Source organism: Sorex fumeus, unplaced genomic scaffold (assembly GCF_029834395.1).
Source record: "Sorex fumeus unplaced genomic scaffold, SorFum_2.1 ptg000013l, whole genome shotgun sequence".
NCBI classification, from domain to species: Eukaryota; Metazoa; Chordata; class Mammalia; order Eulipotyphla; family Soricidae; genus Sorex; species Sorex fumeus.
The window spans coordinates 202752-227527 of NW_026606070.1; the positions used below are offsets into that span (position 1 = coordinate 202752).

Genomic DNA, 24776 nt, shown 5'->3' on the forward strand with positions numbered 1-24776 from the left:
CCAGATGAAACACAATATCTGCACATTGACAATGTGACAATACCTTGGGTGGTATTCATTCATACCAGAGAATACCACTTTTCTTTCTCTATTTCTGTATACGTGTGAACATTTCCCATAGTTAAAAGTTGAAAAGAAAGGAGCCTCAGGAACAAGAGAAAACAGTGGACAGAAAGATACACTCTAGGGGTAAAGGCAGCTCAGATAGAGAAGGGAGCACCAAGTAAAGGGTGTTGGGAAGATACTCCCAGGATGGGAGATGCCTGCTGAAAGTGGACTATAGACCGACATGATTGCTACCCATTGCCTCTTTTGCAAACCACAGCACCCATAGGGAGAGAGAACAAAAGGGAATGCCCTGCCACAGAGGCAGGGTGGGCTGGGGGGAAATGGGGGGGTGGGAGGGATACTGGGATACGTGGTGGTGGGAAATGGGCACTGGTGGAGGGATGGGTACTCGATCATTGTATAACTGAAACCCAAGCACAAAAATTTGTAAGTCTACAACTGTACCTCATGGTGTTTAAATAAAAAAATAAAAAAAAGAAAGATGATATAACTTGTCCGAGCTCAGAAAATGCCTCAGCCACCCAGCCCTCAGGCTCAGCGCCCTTTGATTCCCTGGAAACAGAAAACGCTTTCTGATAAAGCTGATTTTAAACAGAACCGATCAGCAGTGGGCTCATATAAGGAATGTAAATAAATATACACCGCCTATCATCTATAAACATGCTTCCTTTCTGTACTTCGGACCGTGAAATGGCTCTTCTGTAGATTTAGACTGGGTCTCACTCCAGATTCCAGAACTCGGCTGAGTGATTAGAGGATAAGAGAAAACGTTCTTCCCCTCCACATCCAAAACAAATGCAACATACAATTAAAAAAAAAAAAAAAAGGACAACCTGGGGCCTGCAGGTCCGTTAGCGGGCTAGCTCCCTGCTACAGGTATTGACCCTTGGATCCACTCACCTCCGGGAACTGCAAAACTAAAGGAGCAAACAAAAAAGTGAAGGCTGGCGCCAGGAACCGCTCACTCCCTTGCAGCGCTCAGCCCCGGGGCGAGGAGAGCAAAGTCGGACCCCAGGGAGTGGGGGGAGGCAGGCGACCCCGCGCGCGCGCGCGGTACCCACGCACAGCCCCGAAAGGTGCCCCGAGGCTGGGTGGGCCTGCCCAAACCCAAATAATTACACCCTCAAACCCACCCCCCCATCAACCCGGCTACCCACGGCGGCTTGGTCCGCGCGCCTGCACGCACGCGGGTGGGGGTCGCAGGGGCGGGTGCGGGGTGCGCGGGTTTCCCCTCGCCCAAGCTCCTGCGCCCCGGCCCTTCCGAGAGGGGTCTTGGAAAGGCGGGCAGCCCCCACTTCCGACGGCTGGCGGGGGCATATCAGGCTCGCCTGGCGCCGGGGAGCGGGGGCCGCAGGGGGGATGCCGCGCCTGGCGGTGTCTGATTGGTGCAAGGGAACGTGGGGAGAGAGAGCGGGTGGGTGGGAGAGGATGGGCGAGCCCCTCCGCCTCCTCCACCTGTGACTCACGCGCGGGCGCCCCCCAGCCGGGGACCACCACCCCAAGCATCCCCCCAAGGCCTGGCCAGCTGGAAAGCTGGAGGTGTTGGGAAGCCGCGCGCCCACCAGCCGGGGGACCCCCACCCACACTTAGCATCCCCGGAGCCGGGCCGGAGGGAAAGCCGGAGGCGGTGGGAAGCCGCCCCCCCCCCCCCCAGCCGGGGACCCCACCCTTAGCATCCCTCTCTGTCTGGGGGTCCGCGGGGATGCTCCTTCGGGGCGCGCGGGTCTCCCCCAGAGCGTAGAGGGCCCTGGGGTGGGGCGTCGTGCCAGCCCCCCTCGAGCTCCTTCTGCCCCGGCCCGCGGGTGCGCGCTCCCAGAGGGGCTACAGGGACCCCCTTCCTGCACGTTGCCCCCGCGCCCGGGCTGTGGAGCTGGGGGGGTCGGGTGGGGGAGAGCGGGGATGCTGGGGGTGGGGTGGGGGGAGGCGAGGATGGGAAGGGGGGATGGGAGCGCGCGCGCAGCAGCTGCCCCTCTGGCAGGGGTCCCCCTGGACCCGGACTCCAGGGTCCCCGCGACGCTCCGGGTTCGGGGCGGGCCGGGCTGCGGCGGCGCGGGGCGGGGCGCGGGGCGGGGGAGCCGGGGAGGAGGGAGAGGAGGAGGGAGAGGAAGGAGGAGGAGGAGGAGGAGGAGCGGGAGGAGCGGGAGGAAGGGGAGCGCGCGGCGAGCCGGCGAGCAGGCGAGGCGACGCGGAGCGAGGTGTGTGCGGGCTCCGGGGTGCCCCCCTCCCGGGCTCTCTCTGTCTGGGGGTCCGCGGGGATGCTCCTTCGGGGCGCGCGGGTCCCCCCCCCCCCAGGGCCGGGCTTTGCCCCCCTGAGCCCTCTCGGGGTGGCGGGGGGTCGGAGGCTGAGCGCGGGGCCGGGGGAAGGGGGTCGCGGAGCCACCGGCGGGGTCCCAGGTTCGTGCCCTACCCCGGGTCCCCTCCCCGGGCACGCGGGGCGCGCGCCTACCTGCCTGGCACTGATGCGCGCGAGGATGCTCGCGGAGCCCCAACTTTATCCCTTGGGTCCCCAAACGCCCAAACCTCAGTGTCCCCCCCGCCTGGTCCTTCCGCGCGAGCCTGCGACCCGCCAGTGAACAGGTGGTCGCGGGCTAACAGGTGCGCGCGGGGGCCGCGGCGGGGGCGACCCGAGGGGTGCGGGGCAGGGCGCGGAGAGCCACACCCAGGCGGGGAGCTGGAGGGCCTCTTGCCCCCACCCCCACCCCACCCCCCGGGCCCGGCCGCCCCCCAATCCTCCGGGACTGGGGCCCAGCCGCCGCCCGGCCCGGCTCTCCACTCCCCGGGTAGGTGCTGGGACCCCGCGCGCCCCGCCTGGGCACCCCGGGGAGGGCGGACTCCGTCTCCCCCCCGCCGCGACTCCACCTCTCAGTGCTCACGAGCTGGCAGATGATTCATCCCCACCCCGCGCTCAGTGGGCTGAGCTCGTGGAGATGCAATTGGGGGGGATGCTTGATTTTTCACGCAGAAGCTAAAAACAGCCTGCCACGGCTTGGAACAAGGATTCTTTCCTTTTTTTTTTTAATTTTATTTTTAAGGGTCTCACTCTTTGGGGGAATCTGCTGAACTTTCCGCGTGTTTGGGTTGGTTCTGAACTCGTGCGGTGGGTGCTGAGGACGCGATGTTTTGCCCAGAAAGCCTCCTGCAGGCTGCGTTTGCGTCCTCAGACAATTGCGCTTGTGTTCTAGGGTCGAGGCATTCACCAGCCATGGACGTGTTCATGAAAGGACTCTCCAAGGCCAAGGAGGGGGTCGTGGCCGCCGCCGAGAAAACCAAACAGGGGGTCGCAGAAGCAGCGGGAAAGACGAAAGAGGGTGTCCTCTATGTTGGTAGGTGACTCCACAGGCTTGCTAGCTCATCATTTGTTTGGGACGCATCCTGGATGGTTGGGGTTATCCATGCTGTCAGCGTTGGCTCATTTTTTTGCATGCCTCATAGCTTATCCACACGATGAACTGAGTCAGGCAGGGGTAGGTGAATGTGTGTGTTTGCATCTGGAGTGAAAGTGGGCCTCATTTTCACTTCATCCACATTCTAATTTTGCGATCGCATTTAAGGTCTTTTAAGAACCAATATTTCTGTGCATGAGTGACTGGATCTCAGGGGACATTTAAAATTACTCTGCCTTTTAAGAGTAATCAAGACTTTTGAAGAATCATTTGTGAGTCATTGAGTTTTGGTAACCTCATAAAAGATATTTGGTCTTTTTTTTAAAAATTTTATTAGTGAAGCACCATGAGGTACAGTTGTAGATTTACAAATTTTTGTGCTTGGGGTTCAGTCATACAATGATCCAGTACCCATCCCTCCACCAGTGCCCATTCTACATCATTTACATTTTTTTAAATTTTTGTTAGTGAAACACCATGAGCTACAGTTGTAGATTTACAAATTTTTGTGCTTGGGCTTCAATTGTACAATGAGCAAACACCCATCCTTCCACCAGTGCCCATTTCCCACCACCATCACGGATCCCAGTATCCCTCCCACCCCCATCCCCCCATCCCACCCTCCTCTGTGGCAGGACATTCCCTTTGGTTTTCTCTCTCTCCTTTTGGGTGTTGTGGTTTGCAAAAGAGGCATTGAGTAGCAATCATGTTTGGTCTATAGTCTACTTTCAGCATGTTTCTCTTATCCTGGGAGATTTGGTCTTTTTTTGATGTAATCTGATTTTAAAATAGGACATAGATTTGATCCTGGGTTTTACAAAAAGTGCCCCCCGCCCCAGCCCCAAAAAAGGACAGAAAAATCTTTGGTGATATTTCTTCAAACTGGGTTCACTTGGTAAACTGGCAACTGTAGATGTAAAGCAATTAAGGATTTATACTCATACCTCTGAGCATTTTTATTCTTAATTCACTTATCCATAATCAACTGAAACTTGTTTCTACTGGTTTCTAAAATCTCATTCTGACTATGCATGCTAACTCTCTTTTATTCTTTTTTTTTTTAAATCTGAAAACATGTTGTTAGTTTGAGTGTTAATTTAAACCACTTTAAATTGGAATTAAAAACCACTTTAAGGGGCTGGTGCAATAGCACAGCGGGTAGGGCTTTTGCCTTGCACGAGGCTGACCCGGGTTTGATTCCCAGCATCCCATATGGTCCCCTGAGCACTGCCAGGGGTGATTCCTGAGTGCAGAGTCAGGAGTAACCCCTGTGCATCACCAGGTGTGACCCAAAAAGCAAAAAACAAAACAAAACAAAACAAAACAAAAAACAAAACAAAAAACCACTTTAAACAGTCACCGGTATATTCACTTCATTCCAAGGTCCATGCCCACAGTCCCCCTACTCTCTGCCTCTCTCCTCTGTGCTCTTCCACGTTTACTGCTGAAGGCTGTAGCAGCAGGGACTCAGAAGGGGCAGCTGGGTGGTCTGAAGTGCTCTGCCTTTTTGGATTGAATGGAAGCTACATCAGGGTCAGAGCCACATCACAGGAGGCAGAGCACTAGCCTTGCACACAGACTACCAGGGTTTGATTCCAGCATCCCATATGGTCCCCCAAGTGCTACCAGGAGTAATTTCTGAGCACAGAGCTAGGAGTAGCCCCTTAGCACTGGAAGGGTTGGGGGCCACACACCCCTCTCTCACTGCTTCCCCCTGGGGTCATGCAGGCGTTGGCGGGGGGGAGGGGGGAGAGAAAGGGACATCATCTCTCCAACATCAATGGGCTGGAGAAAAGTTCTCCTTGGAATGATTTTTGTGGATGCCCCATGACAGTTTGCGTTTCAGAAACTTCCGTTGACTTGATCTTACCAAAGATCATCACTTTAATTGCAATTTCTCCATCTTCAGGCACACTTTCAGAAAAATCATAGGTTGAAAATTGATGCGTTAATTTTGAGTTTTTTAGGAAGTGTGGATTATGTCTGAATTGGTGAGGGGGGTATTAGGTAGATCTTTATATCCACCCTTAGTTGCATACAATCCGTGTTAGTACCCTTGGATTTCAGTTTACACTTTAGTAACTTCAAAAATATTTTAAAGATAGCAATAACCTATTAGTCTGTATAGTGAATAAAAAAAAAAGCACTGGTTTTTAGTGAATATAATTTTACTACATTACTCTTGTAGGTAATAAACAGGTTTTATTAATTATATATGTTTTATTTATTTGTTTTCATTGTCAACTACAAGTTTGGGTAAATAAAAAATTTCATTTTTGGGAGGGATGAACTTTGTTATTTTGTTCTGAGATTATTATTTGAAACTATGATTTGTCTGCATGTCACCCAATTTTAAAAATCCCTTCCAGTGTCTGTCACAGTATTTAATTAACACTTCGTATGTTTTCTAAATTATATGTTGATTATGTTCTGTGGTCTAAAACAAAGATGAACTTAAACACAGGATTTAATGATGAAAACTAGGTGTTTAGAGGGTGGTGAAATTTTCTCAGTAAGAAGCTAGCTAGTAAATATTTTAGGTTATGACACTGGTTACAAGGTGTGTTTCAACTACTCAACACTGTCATTGAAATGTGAAAGCTGCCATAGGCAAGAGTTAATATTGTTTGTTATAATAAAGTTTTATCTAGTAAAACAATCACAAATTCATCTGGCCCGTGTGTTGTACTTTATTGACTCTTGGTGAAGTGGAACATTTAGAGGCTTGATGTCAGAGAAACCTAAATTTATTACCTCTAAGTGGAAGTTATTCAGGTGTCCTGAGCACCACCTCCCTCATTTGTAAAATATAGGGTTCAGATGACCGCAACTAAATATCTTTAAAAGTTGTGATAAAACAAAACACTGAGTAATCCAGCAAAATTCTTTTGTGGGGGAGAGGTTGACAACCACAGGCAGTGCTTGGGGCTTCTTCCTGTCCCTTAGTGTTCAGGGGTCACTTCTGGCAGTGACCATATGCAGTGCCGGGGATTGATTTGGGGACTGCCACATGCCAGACAAGCTCCTTATCCCAAGTACTATCTCTCTGATACCCCAATTTCTTTTTTATTTTTAATTTTTATTAGTGAGACACCATGAGGTACAGTTGTAGATTTACAAATTTTTGTGCTTGGGTTTCAATTATACAATGATCAAATATCTATCCCTCCACCAGTGCCCATTCTCCACCACTAATGATCCCAGTATCCCTCCCAGCCCTCATCCCCCCCATCCTACTCGGCCTTTGTGGCAGGGTATTCCCTTTTGTTCTCTCTCTCCTTTTGGGTGTTGTGGTTTGCAAAAGGGGCATTGAGTGGCAATCATGTTCAGTCTATAGTCTACTTTCAGCATGCTTCTCCCATCCTGGGAGGATCCTCCCAACACCCTTTATTTGGTGCTCCCTTCTCTATCTGAGCTGCCTTTTCCCCTAGCATGTGTGGCTGGCCTCCAAGCCATGGAGTAAACCTCCTGGTACTTATCTCGGCTATTCTTGGATACCCCAATTTCTTAAACATTTAAAGACTAATTTTTGAGTAGTCTGAGATTCACAGCAAAATTGAGAGGAAGTTACAGAACTTTGCCATGTACTCCACCTCCAGATGCATAACCTCCCCTAATTTCAACATCCCTCATCAGTGTGCAGTTTTTGTTGTAATTGATGAACCCATATCAACACATTGATCACTTGATCACTTGTCATCCTCTTGTTCATTGATTTGCTCAAGCGGGTGCCAGTAACATCTCTATTCATCCCTGTCTCATGAGAGTGTAGCCCAGTGGTATATATGTGGGCTCTTTCAGGGTCAGGGGAATGAGACCAGTTATTGTTACTGGTTTTGGCATATCAAATTCGCTACTGGTAGCTTGCCAGACTCTGCTGTGTGGCCGGGATACTCTCCGTAGCTTGCCTGGCTCTCCGAGAGGGCCAGGAAATAGTCAACACATTATAATCACCCAAATTGCCTTGACTGGATTGACAAAGATGGTTTAACTGTGGTTATGAGTAGATCCACCTCACGACACTTTCTTCTATTCAAGTCTCTCTATTCAGCTGTTTCATCTGTTTGCTCCTTTGATGGCCAATGCCATGCTTTCTTGATTACTGACGCTCTCAAGTCTTGAGGTCAGAGAGCTTCAGTTCTTCAGTTTATCTCTCCTCTGTGAATTTTGTCTTGAGTATTGGATATTCTGGGCCTTTAGAACCTGCTTGTCAATACTGATAAAATAACGTGTGATTTTGATTGATATTGTATTGAGTCTAAAATTCAAACTGGGAAGAATTGATGTCTTCACAATGTTGAGTCTTTCTATACCTGGACATGTAACAACCCCCCCCCCTTTTAAGCTCTTTGATTTCTTTCATCAGAGTTTCTAAATTATCCTCATATTCTTTCTAAATATTCTGTTAAAATATGGCTAAATATTTTTTTTGGTACTAGTGTAAATGACTTTTTAATTTCAAATTCTACTTGTCCGTTGCTAATATAGGAGAGGGAGTGACTTATTTCTATGTATCTTCAACTTTCTGTAGTTAATTGCTAGTTTCAGGAGTCATTTGTCAGTTCTTTAGAATATTATCCATAGATATGGTGTCATTTGTCAATTAAAGCAAAGTTCTCTCCCAGTATGTGAGATTTTTTTCTTAAATATTACTCTTTCTTATGTAGCCACATGTTCTGCAATGAGACAGAAGGTTAATAGTAAAAGGAAATGCCCTTTCTCATTATTTCTATTAGTAGGAAACTTAGTTCCTTTACAAGAGATAGGATGTTAGCTACAAAATTTTGAAATTTTAAAATCAGATTAAAGACAATCCTCCTGTTTTCCTAGTATATCGGGCATTTTTTAATTAGGAGAGAAGAAATAAAGCTGCCTTAATTGACAAATGACGTCTAAATTAAGGTAATCTTGTTTAACACGGGCTTGCCTGGGTTTTGTGGGCAGGCTATTTCCCATAGAATTGATGGATTAAATTTACTGTTTTCACATATTGAAATAGACTGCATTTCTGGGATAAATGCCTTTGGGACCTGGTGCATTCTTTTTACATATCGTTTGATATAATATGCTAATTTTCATTGAGTGTCTTGGTAAAGCATACTTTTATATAGAGGTTATTGTTATCAGGTAAACTTTTTAACAGGCTGACTGCTTGTCAACATACTAGAAGCAATTGGGTTTTACCCTTCGTCCTTATTATTAAAACTGCTATCAATAATTAGCTTGAAAGACTGAGATTAAAGAAAAGTTTCTAATTTCACTATGTCAATGAAGTTTGTCACATCATTTTCAAAGACTCATTTTTCATGAGAAAAATAATCTGCATCCTTTATAATACTCTCTTTTGTTTGTTTTTGGGGCTCACTTGGCAGTGGTCAGGGCTTAATTCTGTCTCTTCACAGAGAGATCACTTCCGGTGGGGCTTGGGGCGCCATATGGGGACCAAACCCAGGTTGTCTGCATGCAAGGCAGACGTCTTTCTTGCTTTAGCCTTATAATACATATTTGAACATTATTTCTTAAACTATTAGAAGAATTTCCATAGGAATAAGTATTTTTGTGATTTTCATATATATATATTGCTTTTGGGGTCACACCCAGTGATGCTCAGGGGTTACTCCTGGCTCTGCACTCAGGAATTACCCCTGGCAGTGCTCGGGGGACCATATGGGATGCCAGGGATCGAACCCAGTCAGCCACATGCAAGGCAAATGCCCTACCTGCTGGACTATTGTTCCAGTCCTGATTTTCATATTTTTGTAATAACTTTGTACATAAATGTACAATTAACATACTTCCATGTAATAGACACTGTCAGTCAAATTATTGAGGAATTATAAATTGACATCAAATTCAAAAGGGAGAAATGAGCTTTCTTTACATAATGCCAAATATTCTCGTGGGAAAGGCAGGGAATTGGTCTTCCCGACTTTACAATCCTGTGGTCCTCGGTCAGCAGTGTGGACCCAATACGCTTCGCCTGCACCACGTCGAGAACATTCTCTTAACATGCAGCACCACAGACATCTAGGTGGCTTCTTTGAACTTCCAGGTGTTACTTCTTCAGAGATCCACTCTGAATCTGCGTGAAGTCATGAGAGATAAAATAAAGTCATCACAGAGCAGGAAGCTCTGTCAGCTCTTCGCTGTCTATATCTCATGGTCACGGAGTCCTTTGGTCACTGTTCTGTAGCTCTGTTTCTTCCAGTTACAGATTGCTCACTAATTAAAGGTCAGTCATTGATTACTGGCACTAATGGACAGCAAACAACAGGTGATCAGTTATGATGCAAATGAAGGACCAAAGAGATAGTTTAGCTGGTAGGTCATGTGCCTTGTGAGTGGTCAACCTGGGCTTGATCCCTGGTGTCCCATATGTTTTGTTGGACTCCACCAGGAGTGACCCCTTAACACAGAGCCAGGAATATGCCCTGAGCACAGCCACGTGTGGCCCCAAATCCAAAACAAACAAACAAAACCCAAATATGAAGCAAATGCTTCAAGACCCACATATATCCTTTTGGAAGGTCTAGAATTTCTTCAAAAGAAAACTCTCTTGGGGTTGGAGTGATAGCACAGCGCGGAGGGCATTTGCCTTGCACATGGATGACCCGGGTTTGATTCCCAGCATCCCATATGGCCCCCTGAGCACCGTCTGGAGTAATTCCTGAGTGCAGAATCAGGGGCAACCCCTGAGCATCACCTGGTGTGACCCAAAAAGCCAAAAAAAAAAAAAAGAAAAAAGAAAACTCTTTCTCTGTCCCTCTCTCTGTCTCTCTGCCTGACTGTCTGTCTTTCTCCCTCCTCTCTCTCTCTCTCTCTCTACATATATATATATATATATATATATATATATATATATATATAAACAGTTACGGCAAACTTCACCCTCTTTCTTTTGAACAGACATTGCAATTTATTTATTTATTTATTTATTTGCTTTTTGGGTCACACCTAGCAATGCACAGGGGTTACTCCTGGCTCTGCGCTCAGAAATTACCCCTGGTGGTGCTCAGGGGACCATATGGGATGCTGGGAATCGAACTCGGGTTGGCCGTGTGCAAGGCAAACACCCTACCAGCTGTGCTATTGCTCCAGCCCCAGACATTGCAATTTAAGAGTCAAAATTTATTTCTTTGATTGAGGCAACATTGCTGATGTAGTCAAAATCAAATTCCCAGATACTATTGACCCATCACGACCACAAACCAACTGTCAACCGTTCAGGAGTATTATTGGGTGGCAGGATAGGAAATATTTTCTTTATGGCAGACTGTTCTCAGTTTGGATATTCCAGTACACAAAGATTTCCATGACCACAGTTAGTTAAATAAACCCAGTGCCTAACAACGCAGTTCAAATTTCTGTTGCCACAGAACATTAACTCTGAGTGATGATATAAAGTATATTCTTCTCTCCTAGCTCTTTAGCCTGTCACACACTACATAAATAATAGGAAGCCATTCTGACGCATGATCGATTCACATCACTGCTTTCCAAGTTTGTTGGCCATTAGTCACTGCTAACACACAATATATTCCACACTTGTGTTGTGACCTTATCTCCCAGTAATAAACCCATGTGATATTTTACTGAAATGTATAAATAAAAGAAAATTATCCAGTAAATGGGGAAAAATGCGGCAAAGAAATATAGAGTGGTGCAGGTATAATTTGAGTCAAGCATATATCGATTGGCAGAAGATGTCTGTGGGAATGCTGATACTGAGATAGTTCAGGAAGTAGCTATGCACAGTTTAGGGTAAATTTCCGTGTTTTTTCTCTCTCTCTCTTTTTTTTTTTTTTTGCATTTTGGGTCACACCCGGCGATGCACAGGGGTTCCTCCTGGCTCTGCACTCAGGAGTTACTCCTGGCAGTGCTCAGGGGACCATATGGGATGCTGGGAATTGAACCCGGGTCGGCCGCGTGCAAGGCAAACACCCTACCCACTGTGCTATCTCTCCAGCCCTACTGTTTTCCCTTTTTAAAACTAGCATTACTAACACTTAATAAGAAAATATTTCATTCTGCCTAAAGATTTGGCTTAATGGAAACAGTATGGATTCGGGTCACAAGAGGACTAAGTTGGGCTGCGTTTGTAGCCGGCTAAGACCTGTGGGGTTTTAGGCAAATTCTTTAGCTTTTATTCGCATATTCCTCATTTATAAAATTGACATGAGCTGCCTTCATTTAAAGGCTCTTGGAGGACTGTAGAGGTGGTACAGGGGTAAGATGCTTGCCTCGCATGTGGTTGATTCTGGTTTGATCCTCGATATCACATCTGGTTTCTGGAGTCCTGCCAGGAGCAATTCCTGGGTACAGAGGTAGGAGTAACCGTTGAGCACCTCTGGGTGTGGCTTCTCTTGCCCCCATAATTGTTACAAAGCTTAAATGAGACGAAATATAAAATGCTTTTTACACAATAGGTGTTTAGGAAGTGTTCATTCCTCTTCCTCCTCCTCCTCCTCCTCCTCCTCCTCTTCCTCCTCCTCCTCCTCCTCCTCCTCTTCCTCCTCCTCAGTTTTGCATTCCATAGGTTTTCTGTACTCTTGTACAATAAAGGTTCTGCCCTCTTGAATCCCAAATCAACTACCACCAGCCCCAGTGTTAACTTGTCCTTCCCCCACTGTCTTACTGTGTGTCCTAGAGTACAAGGGCATACACAGTCATTTTGTGTACCAAAATCTTTTTTTTTTTGTTTTGTTCTGGTTTGTTCTGTTTTATTGTGTCATATCTGGAGATTCTCAGAGCTTACTCTCGTTTTTTCTCTCAGGAATTATCCCTGGCAGACTCAGGAGACCATATAGGGCACAGGGGATAGAATTTGAGTAGGTCTTGGGCCAGGCCAGGCCCTACTCGTTGTACTGTTGGTTTGACCCCCTGAACTAAATCCTTAATTATAGGAATCTCCTGTTACCTTTGCTTTCTGCATTTTAGTTTATATTCTAAGGGGTTCTGAGTTGTTTTTTACTTACTAGGTTGATTTAAAATGAGCTAATTTGACTCTCATGTCTTGAATTTGATTTTGTAGGTTCCAAAACCAAGGAAGGAGTGGTGCATGGTGTGACCACAGGTAAGCTTTGTGTGCGTGTGGATCCAATAAAAGCATGGAAAATGTCTAATAACTAGCAAAGCGCATCATTGAGCTCTCAGAGTATAATATCAACAACCACCGCGCCCACAGAGACAATCCGGTGGAAATCCTAGCTTTGTTTAACAACAGTTCTTTATGAAATATTTCAAGTATGTAAATATTCACTATTAAAAAAATAGAATGCAGTTTGTCAAAAATAGTGACTGGAAATGATCAGTCAAGTTTAATTTGTAGCACTATTGAATTTGAGTATTCTAACCAAATTAATGTTTTGGCATGAAGTAAGGCTTGCCATTTTTTCAATTGATTAAACTTGAAAAATATAATTAAATAGTCATTAAAATACAGTAAAATAATCTAATCGTGACATTCTCTTGGTGGATCAGACATTTTAAATATGTGGCTGATTTCATCAAGAGTTATCAGATAACAATGTGCCAATAGAAAAATGAAGAAAATTATGATAGAGCGATGCTAATAAGAAATGTGGTAGTGGTAGAAGTTACATTAAAGAATGCAGCTTGCCCTTAAGTGGTAGAATGTATATATTCCAGTGTATACAAATTGGATTGCTCAGTTGCAATAATTAAGCCAGTAAAAGCATTTACTTCAAGGGATCTTGTATTAATGTGATCGTTTTAAAACTTAATTTTTATAAGAAGTGGATAGCAGATAGTTGGAGACATACTAATTACCTAGATTAATGGCATTTGAATTTAAGTCTCAAAGGACAATCTGTTTGGTTTAGAAAATGGATAAAGCGTTAAGCAAAAAACAGAGTTTGTGTTAAAAATCAGAGAACACAAAAGATTATCTAATAGAGAGAATAGGATTGTCGTGCAAGGATGGGGCAAAGTCAGAATATAAACATAAGAAACGTGTGTGTGTGTGTGTGTGTGTGTGTGTGTCTTTTAGCTTGTTATACAGCCATTGCATCATTCAACCACGATGGCTAGTATAGCATCAAAAATCTTGTCATAAATCACCTGGCAATGAGAATGCATTGGACAAATCAACTGCTATAAGGTCTCCTCAATCTCCCCTGTCAGATAAATGAATTACTCAATTTAGTGAGTGGGAATATTCAATACAAAACTCCAATTTCAGATTAAGAGGATAAGTAAACTTAATGTGGTTACCTCAGTGATTAGGGAGAGGGAAAATCGATTGTTCATTATACTTCATTCAGAATATTGATTATGTGTAGGTGATACACCTAGATAAAGGCTACTTAGCATTGCTTAAAAGAAAAATCTATGATATATGTGTGACATGTGATATCATCAGGTAATATTGAAATGTAAGTTTTAAATTGATTTCACTACCTATCTTGGCAGAAATACAGACTTCAGTGTCTTATGCTATGAACTTGCTATCTGTTTGCACTTTGGTGGAGGGTGTGATGCGGTATTATTTTACCAACAAAAACTAAGCAGTTACACAGTTATAAATAAATGTCACCTTAATAAAAATGAATCTAAGAAAAACTAATTATGCCAGTTAGGTAATCTTAAACTAGAATCCTGAAAAGTTTGCCTGAAGTTTGATTATTTGACCTCAGGATATTATCAGTGTACTTGCCAGATTTATTTTTCAACTTCTTAAGCAATTATTAGTAGAAAATCATGTATTTGAAAACCTTTTCCACAACTTTTTTTTGCATATTGTTACAAGTGGTGAAAGCAGAAAATAATTTTTGTTGAGATATTGTTGCATAATAACATTATATAAGTTTCATATATGTGAAAATCAAAATGTCTGTGCCTTCCTCCTGATTGGTGCACCTCATACTCCAGAGTTCCCCCTTCTTCTTCCTGCAACCACGGGTTGACCTTTGAAAGTTTATTAAAGTGACATAGGACTAGGGTGGAGGGTTGTGAACACTTTGGTGGGGGTGAAGATGCAACAAGTTTATACATTAACATCATAAATGTTAGGTAACTCCTGAGTACCACTGGGTGTGACCCAGAAAAACAAATAAAAAAATAATACAGACTACCCTGTAAAGTCCAACAGGTTCTCCCAAATAGCATGATTTCACCTTTCTCTATAACTGTATTCCATGTTGTGTGTGTGTGTGTGTGTGTGTGTGTGTGTGTTTGTTACAGTACCCAGATCTTCTTCACTGCTTTGTCAGTTGATGGGAGCATGTTTACAGTTCTTGTAAATAATGCTGCAACAGATGTGGCATGCAAATATTTCCATACATATTTTTGTATGTTTGGGGTATAAAAACACACAAGTGGGTTAACTGAATCATATGGAGTGGATTTCTTTAGTGTTTTGAGATATCATAAATAGCTAAGTAGCTATTTATGCCCAGATAGCTACGTTGATTTGCATTTCCAGTAATTCTTTCTCCATCCTTTCCTCCACTTCTTTTCTTTTTTTTTCTTTTCTTTTCTTTTCTTTTCTTTTCTTTTGGTAATAGCCATTCTCTGAGGTGTGAGATGTCTCATTGCTGTTTGGTTTATATTTCATTAATAACGCATGCATAGTTAGGTGGTGAATTCTCACTTGTTGTGCACTGTAGCTTTATGTGTCATGTTAGATAAGAACATGAGAATATATTTAATTTGAATTTTCTGAATGGCCTGTCTGTGGATGGAATTTAAAAAGTGAATGTTGATTACTTACTTTTTTTCCTCACAAAATGGTCTAAAGTAATTCTTTAAAGTTTATCAAAGGTCTGATTCTTAAGCAGATTTATTACATAATGTACATGTTATAATTAAAGTTTCTAATTAAACTATTTATAGTGCAAATTCCTTTGTTTTTATCTAATCTATCATTTGAATGTTCATTCAAGATTAGATATTTTTGTTTTGTGATTTAAGGTCAAGATTCAGATTTTCTATATGTATCTAAAGTTGATGGAATATTTTTCCATTCTGGAATTTTATTTATTTTAATATTTTTTTACTTTTTTGGGTCACACCCGGCAATGCACAGGGGCTACTCCTGGCTCTCCACTCAGGAGTTACTCCTGTCGGTGCTCAGGGGAACATATGGGATGCTGGGAATCAAACCCGGGTTGGTCGTGTGCAAGGCAAACACTCTGTCCGCTGTGCTATCTCTCCAGCCTCTGGAATTTTATTTTTAATTGAAGTCAATATAAATCCAGTTATTGAAGTTCAGGTTGAATGCTCTTCACTGATATACACAAAATTCTTCTTCGTTCAGGTCCTGAGCATCTACTATGAATCAATGTAAAGAAAAATAAGCCAGGGTCTCTCATTCATGCACAGTGCATCTGAAACCCTAGGAGTTTATGGAGGACGAACAAGGGCACTTCCCTGGGAAGAGATGCTGTAATGTAGCCTTTAACTTTAAGATGGAGTTTAGCCAAAGGTTGGGAATTGCAGAGTAAAAGAAGGTGGAAAAAGTGTTCTTAATACATGGGTCTTTCCTCACAAAGATGAGAAACGCTCACACATTTGGGCAATGGATGAGTGGGTTGAAAATAGTAGAGTATCAATTCTCTGGAAGAAGGAAGTTTCTTTTTTAGCCTGATTATAAGGTCTTTTCCCTTAAGTAGTGTGGAGTTGATCCAGAATGTACTAATTTGAGAGTGCTTCCCTTCCTTCTCTCTTTTGTTTGGAAGGCCAGTGAGTGGAGAAACTGGTTATGATATCACAGTGGAGAAAAAAAGGCTTCTGGAGCAGCCGGTAATCTGGGCGAATCAACTCCCCACACGGTTCTCGGGGTCTTAAATATTCCAGCACATGCACTGTGGTTTTGTAATGAAAATCGTTTACTGTTTTTCCCAAAGATAATGAAGTAGTAATAAAATGGAAACTACATTTTATGTGCAGTTTATTTGCATTAAAACTAGATGAAAGTGTATTCATATATCAATGCATGGAGTGCATACTTTACCTAAGAAGGCCCAGGTTTGATTCCTGGTAATGCCTCATCCTCTGAGAACTACTAGTGATGCCAGCGTCCACCTGGGAGTAGCCTCCTAGCAGGACCAGGTGTGACCCCAAAACGAAACCCAAACCAACCGAAAAAGTAAACATTTGTAGACTTAAATTTAACTTCCATGGCTGACAGAAAAAGTAAGGAGTCTGCAGAGGGTCAGATTTTACTTTTATCTTGGATTGATCACTGTCTCTGTCCTCCCGTTGTTCATTGATTTGCTCAAGCGGGCCCAGTATCGTCTCCATTGGAGACTTTGTTGTTATCTTGGATTACTTACAAGAAAATGGTCCTTTTTAGCCAAATTTTTCTCTGCATTCTTTTCTTAGTAAAAAAAATAGTCTGACTATTGGGAGAATCTAATTCATGATTTGTCTAGGTTCAAAACTCTAGAAGTATTTAAAAACACTGAGTTTTCAGTCTACTTTTCTGTCATTCATATTAAACTTTGCATTATGACCGGCCATTTACTGGCTATCTTTATAAACCCCAATGTCGCGAGTATCAAGTAACACCTGTGAAAGCCTTTCCTTGCTTAAGTCCCAGGACAAGCTTCCTGACATTCTAAGGACCAAAGAGTAAGACCCAGAGGGCGTCCTGACAACTCCTGAGCTTCCAGACCCTGCAGTGTCCTGGAATCAAATGGTTTTGTCCTCGCTGTTTAGCCGTGAACTACTCCATATATATGATATGCCATTCATTTGTGCAGTAACCATGTCTCCAACACACATGATGAAACAGCTGACATAGTAGACATCTTGGCTCTTTGTTGGAACTCTCCAAAAAAAACATAAAAGGTACACACAAAGCCTAGCGAGAAATAACACTCAAGAAAAATAACACTAAGACCCCAAATTCCTGAAATGTGGAATCTGGTAGGTCTGGGAGAGGGGGAAAACAGACCAAAAATGAATTTGTAGAGAATCAATAAAGATAAATATCATATAAGTTTAACTAAGAAATTTAAGAATTAGGTTGTGTGAGCATTAATGTTACCAGATTTAGAAAAAGGGTTATATCTGTGTTGACCTTGAAGTGATTAAAAGGAGCAGAAGATTTTGATTTTTGATGAGTTTAACAAAAATAATAGCTTATGAATTAAATTAGCAATTAGCATTTTTAGATAGGTGTTCCAAATTTCAATAATACATCAGGAGGTGCTTTTAAAAAAGAAATTTATTTACACTCTAAAGATATGCATTCAAGTTGCATTATGTTTTTATACACTTTTGCTGTTGTCATCTACTATTTCAGCTATCTTAATGGACAGATGAAGTAGATAGTTCTAACATCATGTGCCTTTTCTGTGTGTATCATTAAACATCAGCATTCACGTATGATTCACCACTAAAAAAAAAATCTACTTCCATTCATCACCATGTATTTGACCTCTTCCAGCTGATTTCCCACCCTTTTCTCCATCAACCACTGCTTTGATCTTCAGATTAAATGCTTAATTGTAGAAATAACAGTTTTTATTGGTGCTTTAATTCTGTGATATTACGAAAAAATAAAGAAACATGACTTCAGCAGCTATGCTGACTAAAGTTCTAAGATGTTTCAGAAGGTTTTGCTATGAAGTTTAAAATTTGAAGTGCTTGTTAATCCAAACCCCAATTATTTGTCTTCTTGATATATTTAGTTTAAAAAATCCACCGATTGACCATATTTTATATTTTTGAAACTAAGTCAGGTGTTCAATAATTCTTTTTATTTTAATATTCTATGTCTGGACTGGAGCGATAGCACAGCGGTAGGGCATTTGCCTTGCACACAGCCAGCCTGGTCGAGCCGGGTTCGATTCCTCTGCCCCTCTCAAAAGAGCCAGGCAAGCTACCTGTGACGTATTGGATATGCCAAACACAGTAACAACAAGTCTCAAAATGGAGACGTTACTGGGCCCGCTCGAGCAAATCGATGAACAACGGGAGGACAGTGACAGTGACAGTGACATTCTGTGTCTAGGTTTTTGTCTCCACTAAAAGAGTTACAGATACATTTTATTAAGAAATCTTCTATTTGAACGACCTGAAGTTTTATGAGTTCAATCTAAGTTCCTTTATAACGCGTCTTTATTTGCCTCTGGTAGCGGCTTGTATGAGAGCATGTGACACTCAGAAGGTGTGTGAAAATGAGCAGGCAGAGTGAGATGAAAAAGATTGATTATCAGATTAAAATGTATACGTCTCATGCTGAGTCTGAGTTCATGATATCGGTGAGGAAAACTTTCCTCATAAAATATACATTCCTGCTCATTAAACCAGAGGCACCTTTTATTCTCCCCACGATTTGAACAGAATCTTAGCAAAGATTCCACGTTCGACCATCCCTTACCTCCCCCCCCCCCCACCTCCCCACACCCACCCCTGCTTCCTCAGCAATGTCTCCGCCTCAGATTCCTTCTAGTCCAGTTCTCTCCGGGATGTGGAAGTAGAGGCATTTGGGAGTTGGGTGCTGGGGGAGGTGAAATCATCTTGATCATTTCTCCACCAGCCCACAATCTCTTCTTGCTCTTGATTTACCTCAGTGGCTGAGAAGACCAAAGAGCAAGTGTCAAACGTTGGTGAGGCCGTGGTGACAGGAGTGACGGCAGTCGCCCAGAAGACCGTGGAGGGAGCGGGAAGCATCGCGGCTGCCACCGGCTTTGTCAAAAAGGACCAGATGGGCAAGGTAGAGTTGCAACCTTGGATGCTGTGCTTGGGAGAGTCTGGAGCGTTTGCATGCAAGGCAAGAGGCAGAGATAAGATGCTTACTTGGAAGAGAGCTAACTAGTCACCATTTCCTAAAGTATCACAAAGTATGTACTCTGTGTGTGTGTGTGATTTTGGGCCATGCCTGGCAATGTTCAGGGTTTACCGCTGGTTCTGCAATCAGGGCCAGCCTTGGGGGACCATATGGGGTGCTGGGGATCAAGTCTTGGTCTCTGTACATTCTCTCTGGCCCCTGTGTATTTTGTTTTGTGGCATTAATACAGATGAATCCTATGCGGACTGCACAATAATCATGACTATTTCAATCTTTGGAAGGAAGTTCAATGAAATGAACAATGTAATACATTCCCAGTGGAGCAGTGACCTTTCAAAAGAATGTTTGCTATGAATTTTGGAATTTTTCCTCATTGGAATATAACAAGTCACTTTGTGTTCAATCTCTAAATTTTCCAAGTGAAGATCTTTTTTACTTGACTTCTTTGTCATGATATCATCTCCTATTAAATCGCGTGTGTACGGAATCACATAACAGTTTATTGTCTAATATGTTTGTGGGGACTCTTGAGACTTAAAATGTGTTTGAACCACGGAATACGGTGTAGGGTCAACTTCCAAATTCTCAGGATTCTGAGTTTGTGCTTCTTGATAAGTCCGAGATTCTAGTCAGGCTATCCAAAAATATATTTCAGATGTATCATTTGAAATTGGTAGGCTATAAAAAATGGGGTACCAATTAAAAGAAGAAGCTGGACAAATTTCAGGAGCGCAGAATGGCTTCTGCTTTTTTGTGCCCCCCCCCCCCCCCCCCGTAAGCTTCTTGTCCTCCTGGACAGATCAAACACACCCTGGTTTCTGGAAGGCTCTTGGCCAAGTTCACGTCAGAAGCTCAGAACCTCAGACCTGCAGGTCTTTATTAAATGACAGATTTCCCATGAGGCTTGTTCTCCTATATTTAAAATTGCAACCATTCACCTCACCTCTGACATTCCCAATCTCCTTTTAATTTTTTCTCCTTTTCCCACCAAAGCATTTATCACCTTCAAAAATAAAATTGAATAGTTCTCCTACATAAAAAAATGGAAAATTGAACTTATTTTTTAAGTATGCTGGTTATGTATTTGTACACCATAAGGGTGGTCTGGATTTGTTCACTGACTTTTCACTGGTGTTGGGAAGACTGTTTGTCTTCCAGTAAATAAGTCAGGAATATTAATTAGATTGAAGAAGAAAAGAGGAAAGGAAATACATGAGTAAGCAGAGTGATTTCTGAGGCTTGAATAATTACATGCATAGTAAAGCAACCATGTTCATTTAATTAATAATTGGAATAGTTTGGGAACTTTTGCAGCTCTAAAAAAATAGTTTTCTTTGCTAGCAGTTTTCCATGTCTCTATATAAACTGAGAAAGCCATCAGAAGTCAACCTTGACAGGCCAATAAAATATTGATAATAAAAGTCAGAATGAAAATTCTGTGACATATTTAGATTCTAGTACAGGAAGGTCTGTTGGTGACATGGATATGAATTGTGGAGTATTATGAATGGTACTTATAGTCAAGTTCTCCAACTGAATTCACATTGATGAGTACTTTATGGCAAATGACTCTTTTCCGCTAAGCTTGAGCTATTAAATGTACTGATCCGTACTTACAAGACAAAGTTTGTAACTGTGTGCAGGACTTCACTGCAGTCTAAAATCAGGGGGACTTCAGTTATTAGTAGAGGAATTTTACTCGGTTACTGCCCTAGACCCTTTCGACAACGGGGAATAAGCTATGATCCTCTACCTTGAAAAGCAATCCCCTGGTGCACACATCAGAGGAATTAGGGATCTTGAAGCCCGTTGACAGATGAAACATCACTGAGGTCTGCCTGATGTGCAGATGAGGAGCATGAGCTGGAGAGGGGATCTGGAGCCCAGGGCTGTGTCCCCCCCCCCCCCCCGAAACAGATCCTGCACAGCGAGATCCCGACTTTCCTTTCACTGCTGCTCCCCCCTGGCTCCCTCAAAACCCAAAACCTGCCTGCTGGGCTTTGCACACGTTGCATTGGAGTCTTTCTTTGCTTCAGAATATTGAACAGCCAGGGACACAGGTGCCATGAAGAGAGATGCCGTGTGGATTGCAAGTAGGCCCCGTTTCTCTTGCATCGTGCTATTGTGCCCTTCTACAAGAATACTTCCAATATTTGAAAGTAGAAGCTGCCCTATGTGGCCAAATTAACTATTTGGAGATATTTCTCCTATGTGCACTTAGGAATTTCTAATATAAGAATGGAGTCGTAAAACCTAGAAGCAACAGCATGTTTCTGGGTGAACGGTTGTACTGGGGATGAAATGGGTGATTTTCATCCCTGCCCTCTCACCAACCTGCTGGATGACCTTCTGCAGGTTTCCTGAGATCCTTTTGCATAGAATGAGGGAACTATTATTATAATGGCTAAAGCCCAATTTAACAGTAAAATTCTAAGTTTCTGTATTAACCCAAAGAAGACACAAATGAACTCTCTCCTTAATGGCCACTTTCAAGGATGCAAGCAACTCGAGAGAGTTTAAATTAAACATTGGATTTGTTCATTACAAAATTGAAAATGGTTTAATTTCATCATCCAGACTCCGACTAATGTGTTTCTGGTGAGTAGCCATAAAAAAGTTGTGTTTAACTAATTTTTTGATTACCTCACCGAGACACTCAGCTATCATTCAAAAACTAATGTTTTTTCTCTGGGCAATAAATTGGCTGGATACCGCGGTTAAGTTATTTTCACAAACGATGCACTTTTACTCTTCTTTGAGTTACGGGACAGTGCTCAAGGATCAGATTATTCTCAGAGCACTGTACCTTAGGTGTATAATGCAGACTGTGAAACGTGGTCTGGAGTACATATGTCGAGGATGTGCAAACGTTGAAGGATACTGTCACAGAGGTTTTCTTCAAGAAGCGATATATATATTGAAGCTGAGATCTAGAACTGGACTGGCAACGAACATTCCAGCTGGAAGCAACATGAGGAAGCCTCAGTGTCAAACCAGAGACAAAGACAGTGTGATTAGAGGTAGAGAAAAAAGAGGGCAGAGTGTGGAGAGGCTCAGGGACGCCCGTCAGAAGCAGGCTGGTCTTTATCTAATCAGGGAATCTTGTCCAGCTTCGTAATTAAGAATGGCAGGTTATAAGTTTGCAGGAGGTGGGCATCTCTGCTTGCAATGATGCGAAACCCATTCCAGGGAGGGAGAGTAGGAACCCAGGATTGCTGGTGGACTGTGAAGACGGAGGAAATGGTTCTGTGTGCTGATTGGTTGGTGGAGGGATGGGATAATTCTAAGACTGTGCCAGGGCTGATGTGGAGAAGATTGGGTAACGCATTTCATGAGGCTCGACTTGGTGGAAGATTCTTCTGAGAGAGCCATCTGCTCGGTGTCTACTAGTTGAAGTGGATTAATGACTGTGTCTTTTTTTGTGTGTGGTGGTTGGTGCCTCACTTGAAGTTCAAGGATACTGCAAGTGGAGGAATTGTGTTGAATTTCAACTCCTCGCCTCCTTGGCAATGTTTGGGGCATCAGTTCCTGATTATGAGCAAATAAAGCACCCTACCCATCTCTCCCCTCCCCTCCCCTCCTCTCCCCTCCCCTCCCCTCCTCTCCCCTCCCCTCCCCTCCCCTCCCCTTCCTCCTCCCTTCCCCTCCCTTCCCTTCCCTCCCCCCTTCCCTTCCCTTCCCTTCCCTTCCCTTCCCTTCCCTTCCCTTCCCTTCCCTTCCCTTCCCTTCCCTTCCCTCCCCTCCCCTCCCCTCCCCTCCCCTCCCCTCCCCTTTCCCTTCCTTTCCCTTCCCTTCCCTTCCCTTCCCTCCCCTTCCCTCTCCTTCCCTTCCCTTCCCTCCCCTTCCCTCCCCTTCCCTTCCCTCCCCTTCCCTCCCCTCCCCTCCCTTCCCTTCCCTTCCCTTCCCCTCCCTTCCCTCCCCTCCCCTCCCCTCCTCTCCCCTCCCCTCCCCTTCCCTTCCCTTTCCTTCCCTTCCCCATACAACTTGCTTTGATAAACCCTGTCATTTTTGTTTTGTTAGGAACTGAGATGAACAGAGGGACCTAAGTGTTACTGTGAATTCCATCTTATGAATGAAGCTGCTCTTTGTCGTCACTTTTCACTGCGAGACATTAGGTTAAAGGGCAAATTGATTGTCTTCAGTCTTAAAAGTGATTGAACGTTATTGGTGTTTTTATTGAATACATGAGAACGGTACATCTTCTAATCTGTCTATCTGTGTGCACACAAAAGGCTATCAGACACGCAGTTTATTTTTCGAAGCTCATTTGTTTGATTGACACGTTAGGCTCCAAACACAGTGGCAGGGGAATTTAATTTTAAGTTCAGTGATGCTGTACAGATCAAAGCTATTTTCTATTTGAAATAAATTACTGTTGTTTCTAAGAATACTGGATTATAAAAGTAACTCTAGAACATTCTTCGGGAGTGCTCCTCCTCGCTGTGTTTCCTTTATTCTTGAACACATCTCCTTTGCATAGAGTTACTGCTCAAATCCTTGTCGAACAAATGATGTCTTCAATGCTTTCTGAAATGTCTTCAAAGAGCAGAATCTTGGTGGCCCTGAGGCTTTTATCTTTGTAATTTCCTGTATTTTACCGACAGTGAAAGTCCTGTGTGAACTCTGAAGCCACTGCCTGATAAATAACACCATGCCATTGGTTTTTTATTACATCCTATTTTGGTACTGGCCAATCCACATGGAACTGAGTAGGCTAAGAAATAAGCTTTATTATTTATATCCTCGAAACTTGAAATACTTGTTCATTTCTCGGGGGTGTATGTTCAGAATCACCATGCTTTTCTAACCAACGCTATCTTGGAAAAATCTAATCAGATTTTGAACAATTTTCATTCTTGCAGAAAATGAATGTTTCAAGTGGGAGGGAGCAATCATACTCTAACCCTGCCTTACTTCATAAGAAAGTAACTAAACAAATCTGTGCTTGAAGAATAAACTAAAACATAAATAAAATATGGAAATAAAATATGTCAGTTTCACATGATGAGCTAAATATTTAAGCATCTTTTTAATTATTTCCTTTGACTTTCCAATGCTATCATGCTTAACTTGATGCAAATTTATTTTTCAGCACTGGAGTGTTATGTACCTTTTGATTGAATAATTTATCAGATGATGGATGATGCTTCAACCGACCCCAGGGTTCATTTCACCAATAATCCAAAGGTCAAGGACAACATTTTAGGTTTCTTTGAAGATGATTACACAAATTACAAACAGATAAGTGCAGAGAGAATCTAAATAGTATTTGTAAAAAGGGACTAATAAGAGTAGTCAGAATTACTGGAATATTTTGATTATAAGTAAACTTTATTTATAACTGTTTGATAATGCTGACATCCTGGTTCCAATAATTAAAACTTTAGTCCTTGCTTTTGTAGTTGATCTCAAAAATGACCAGCACACCTTTCGTTACACTGAAACCTAAGCTCTAAGTGATGTATTGAGTTGCCTAATTTCTATCTGTGGTCAAAGAGGAGAGTACTGCTTATTGCGTTATAATAGAAAAGATCTATTTGACCTAATGAATTTGTCTTAAAATG

General features: G+C 43.1%; 1 protein-coding gene across 1 annotated transcript in view; it reads left to right on the forward strand.

The window, feature by feature from the left end:
• The first annotated feature begins 2166 nt into the window (after positions 1–2166).
• SNCA (synuclein alpha) overlaps positions 2167–24776 on the forward strand; it is a 106565-nt gene continuing 83955 nt past the window's right edge. The window contains exons 1-4 of the mRNA XM_056111290.1: positions 2167–2264; positions 3252–3392; positions 12484–12525; positions 18995–19137. Coding sequence (XP_055967265.1) covers positions 3272–3392; positions 12484–12525; positions 18995–19137 — 306 coding nt within the window. The 5' untranslated portion in view covers positions 2167–2264; positions 3252–3271. The remainder of the gene's footprint in view (positions 2265–3251; positions 3393–12483; positions 12526–18994; positions 19138–24776) is intronic.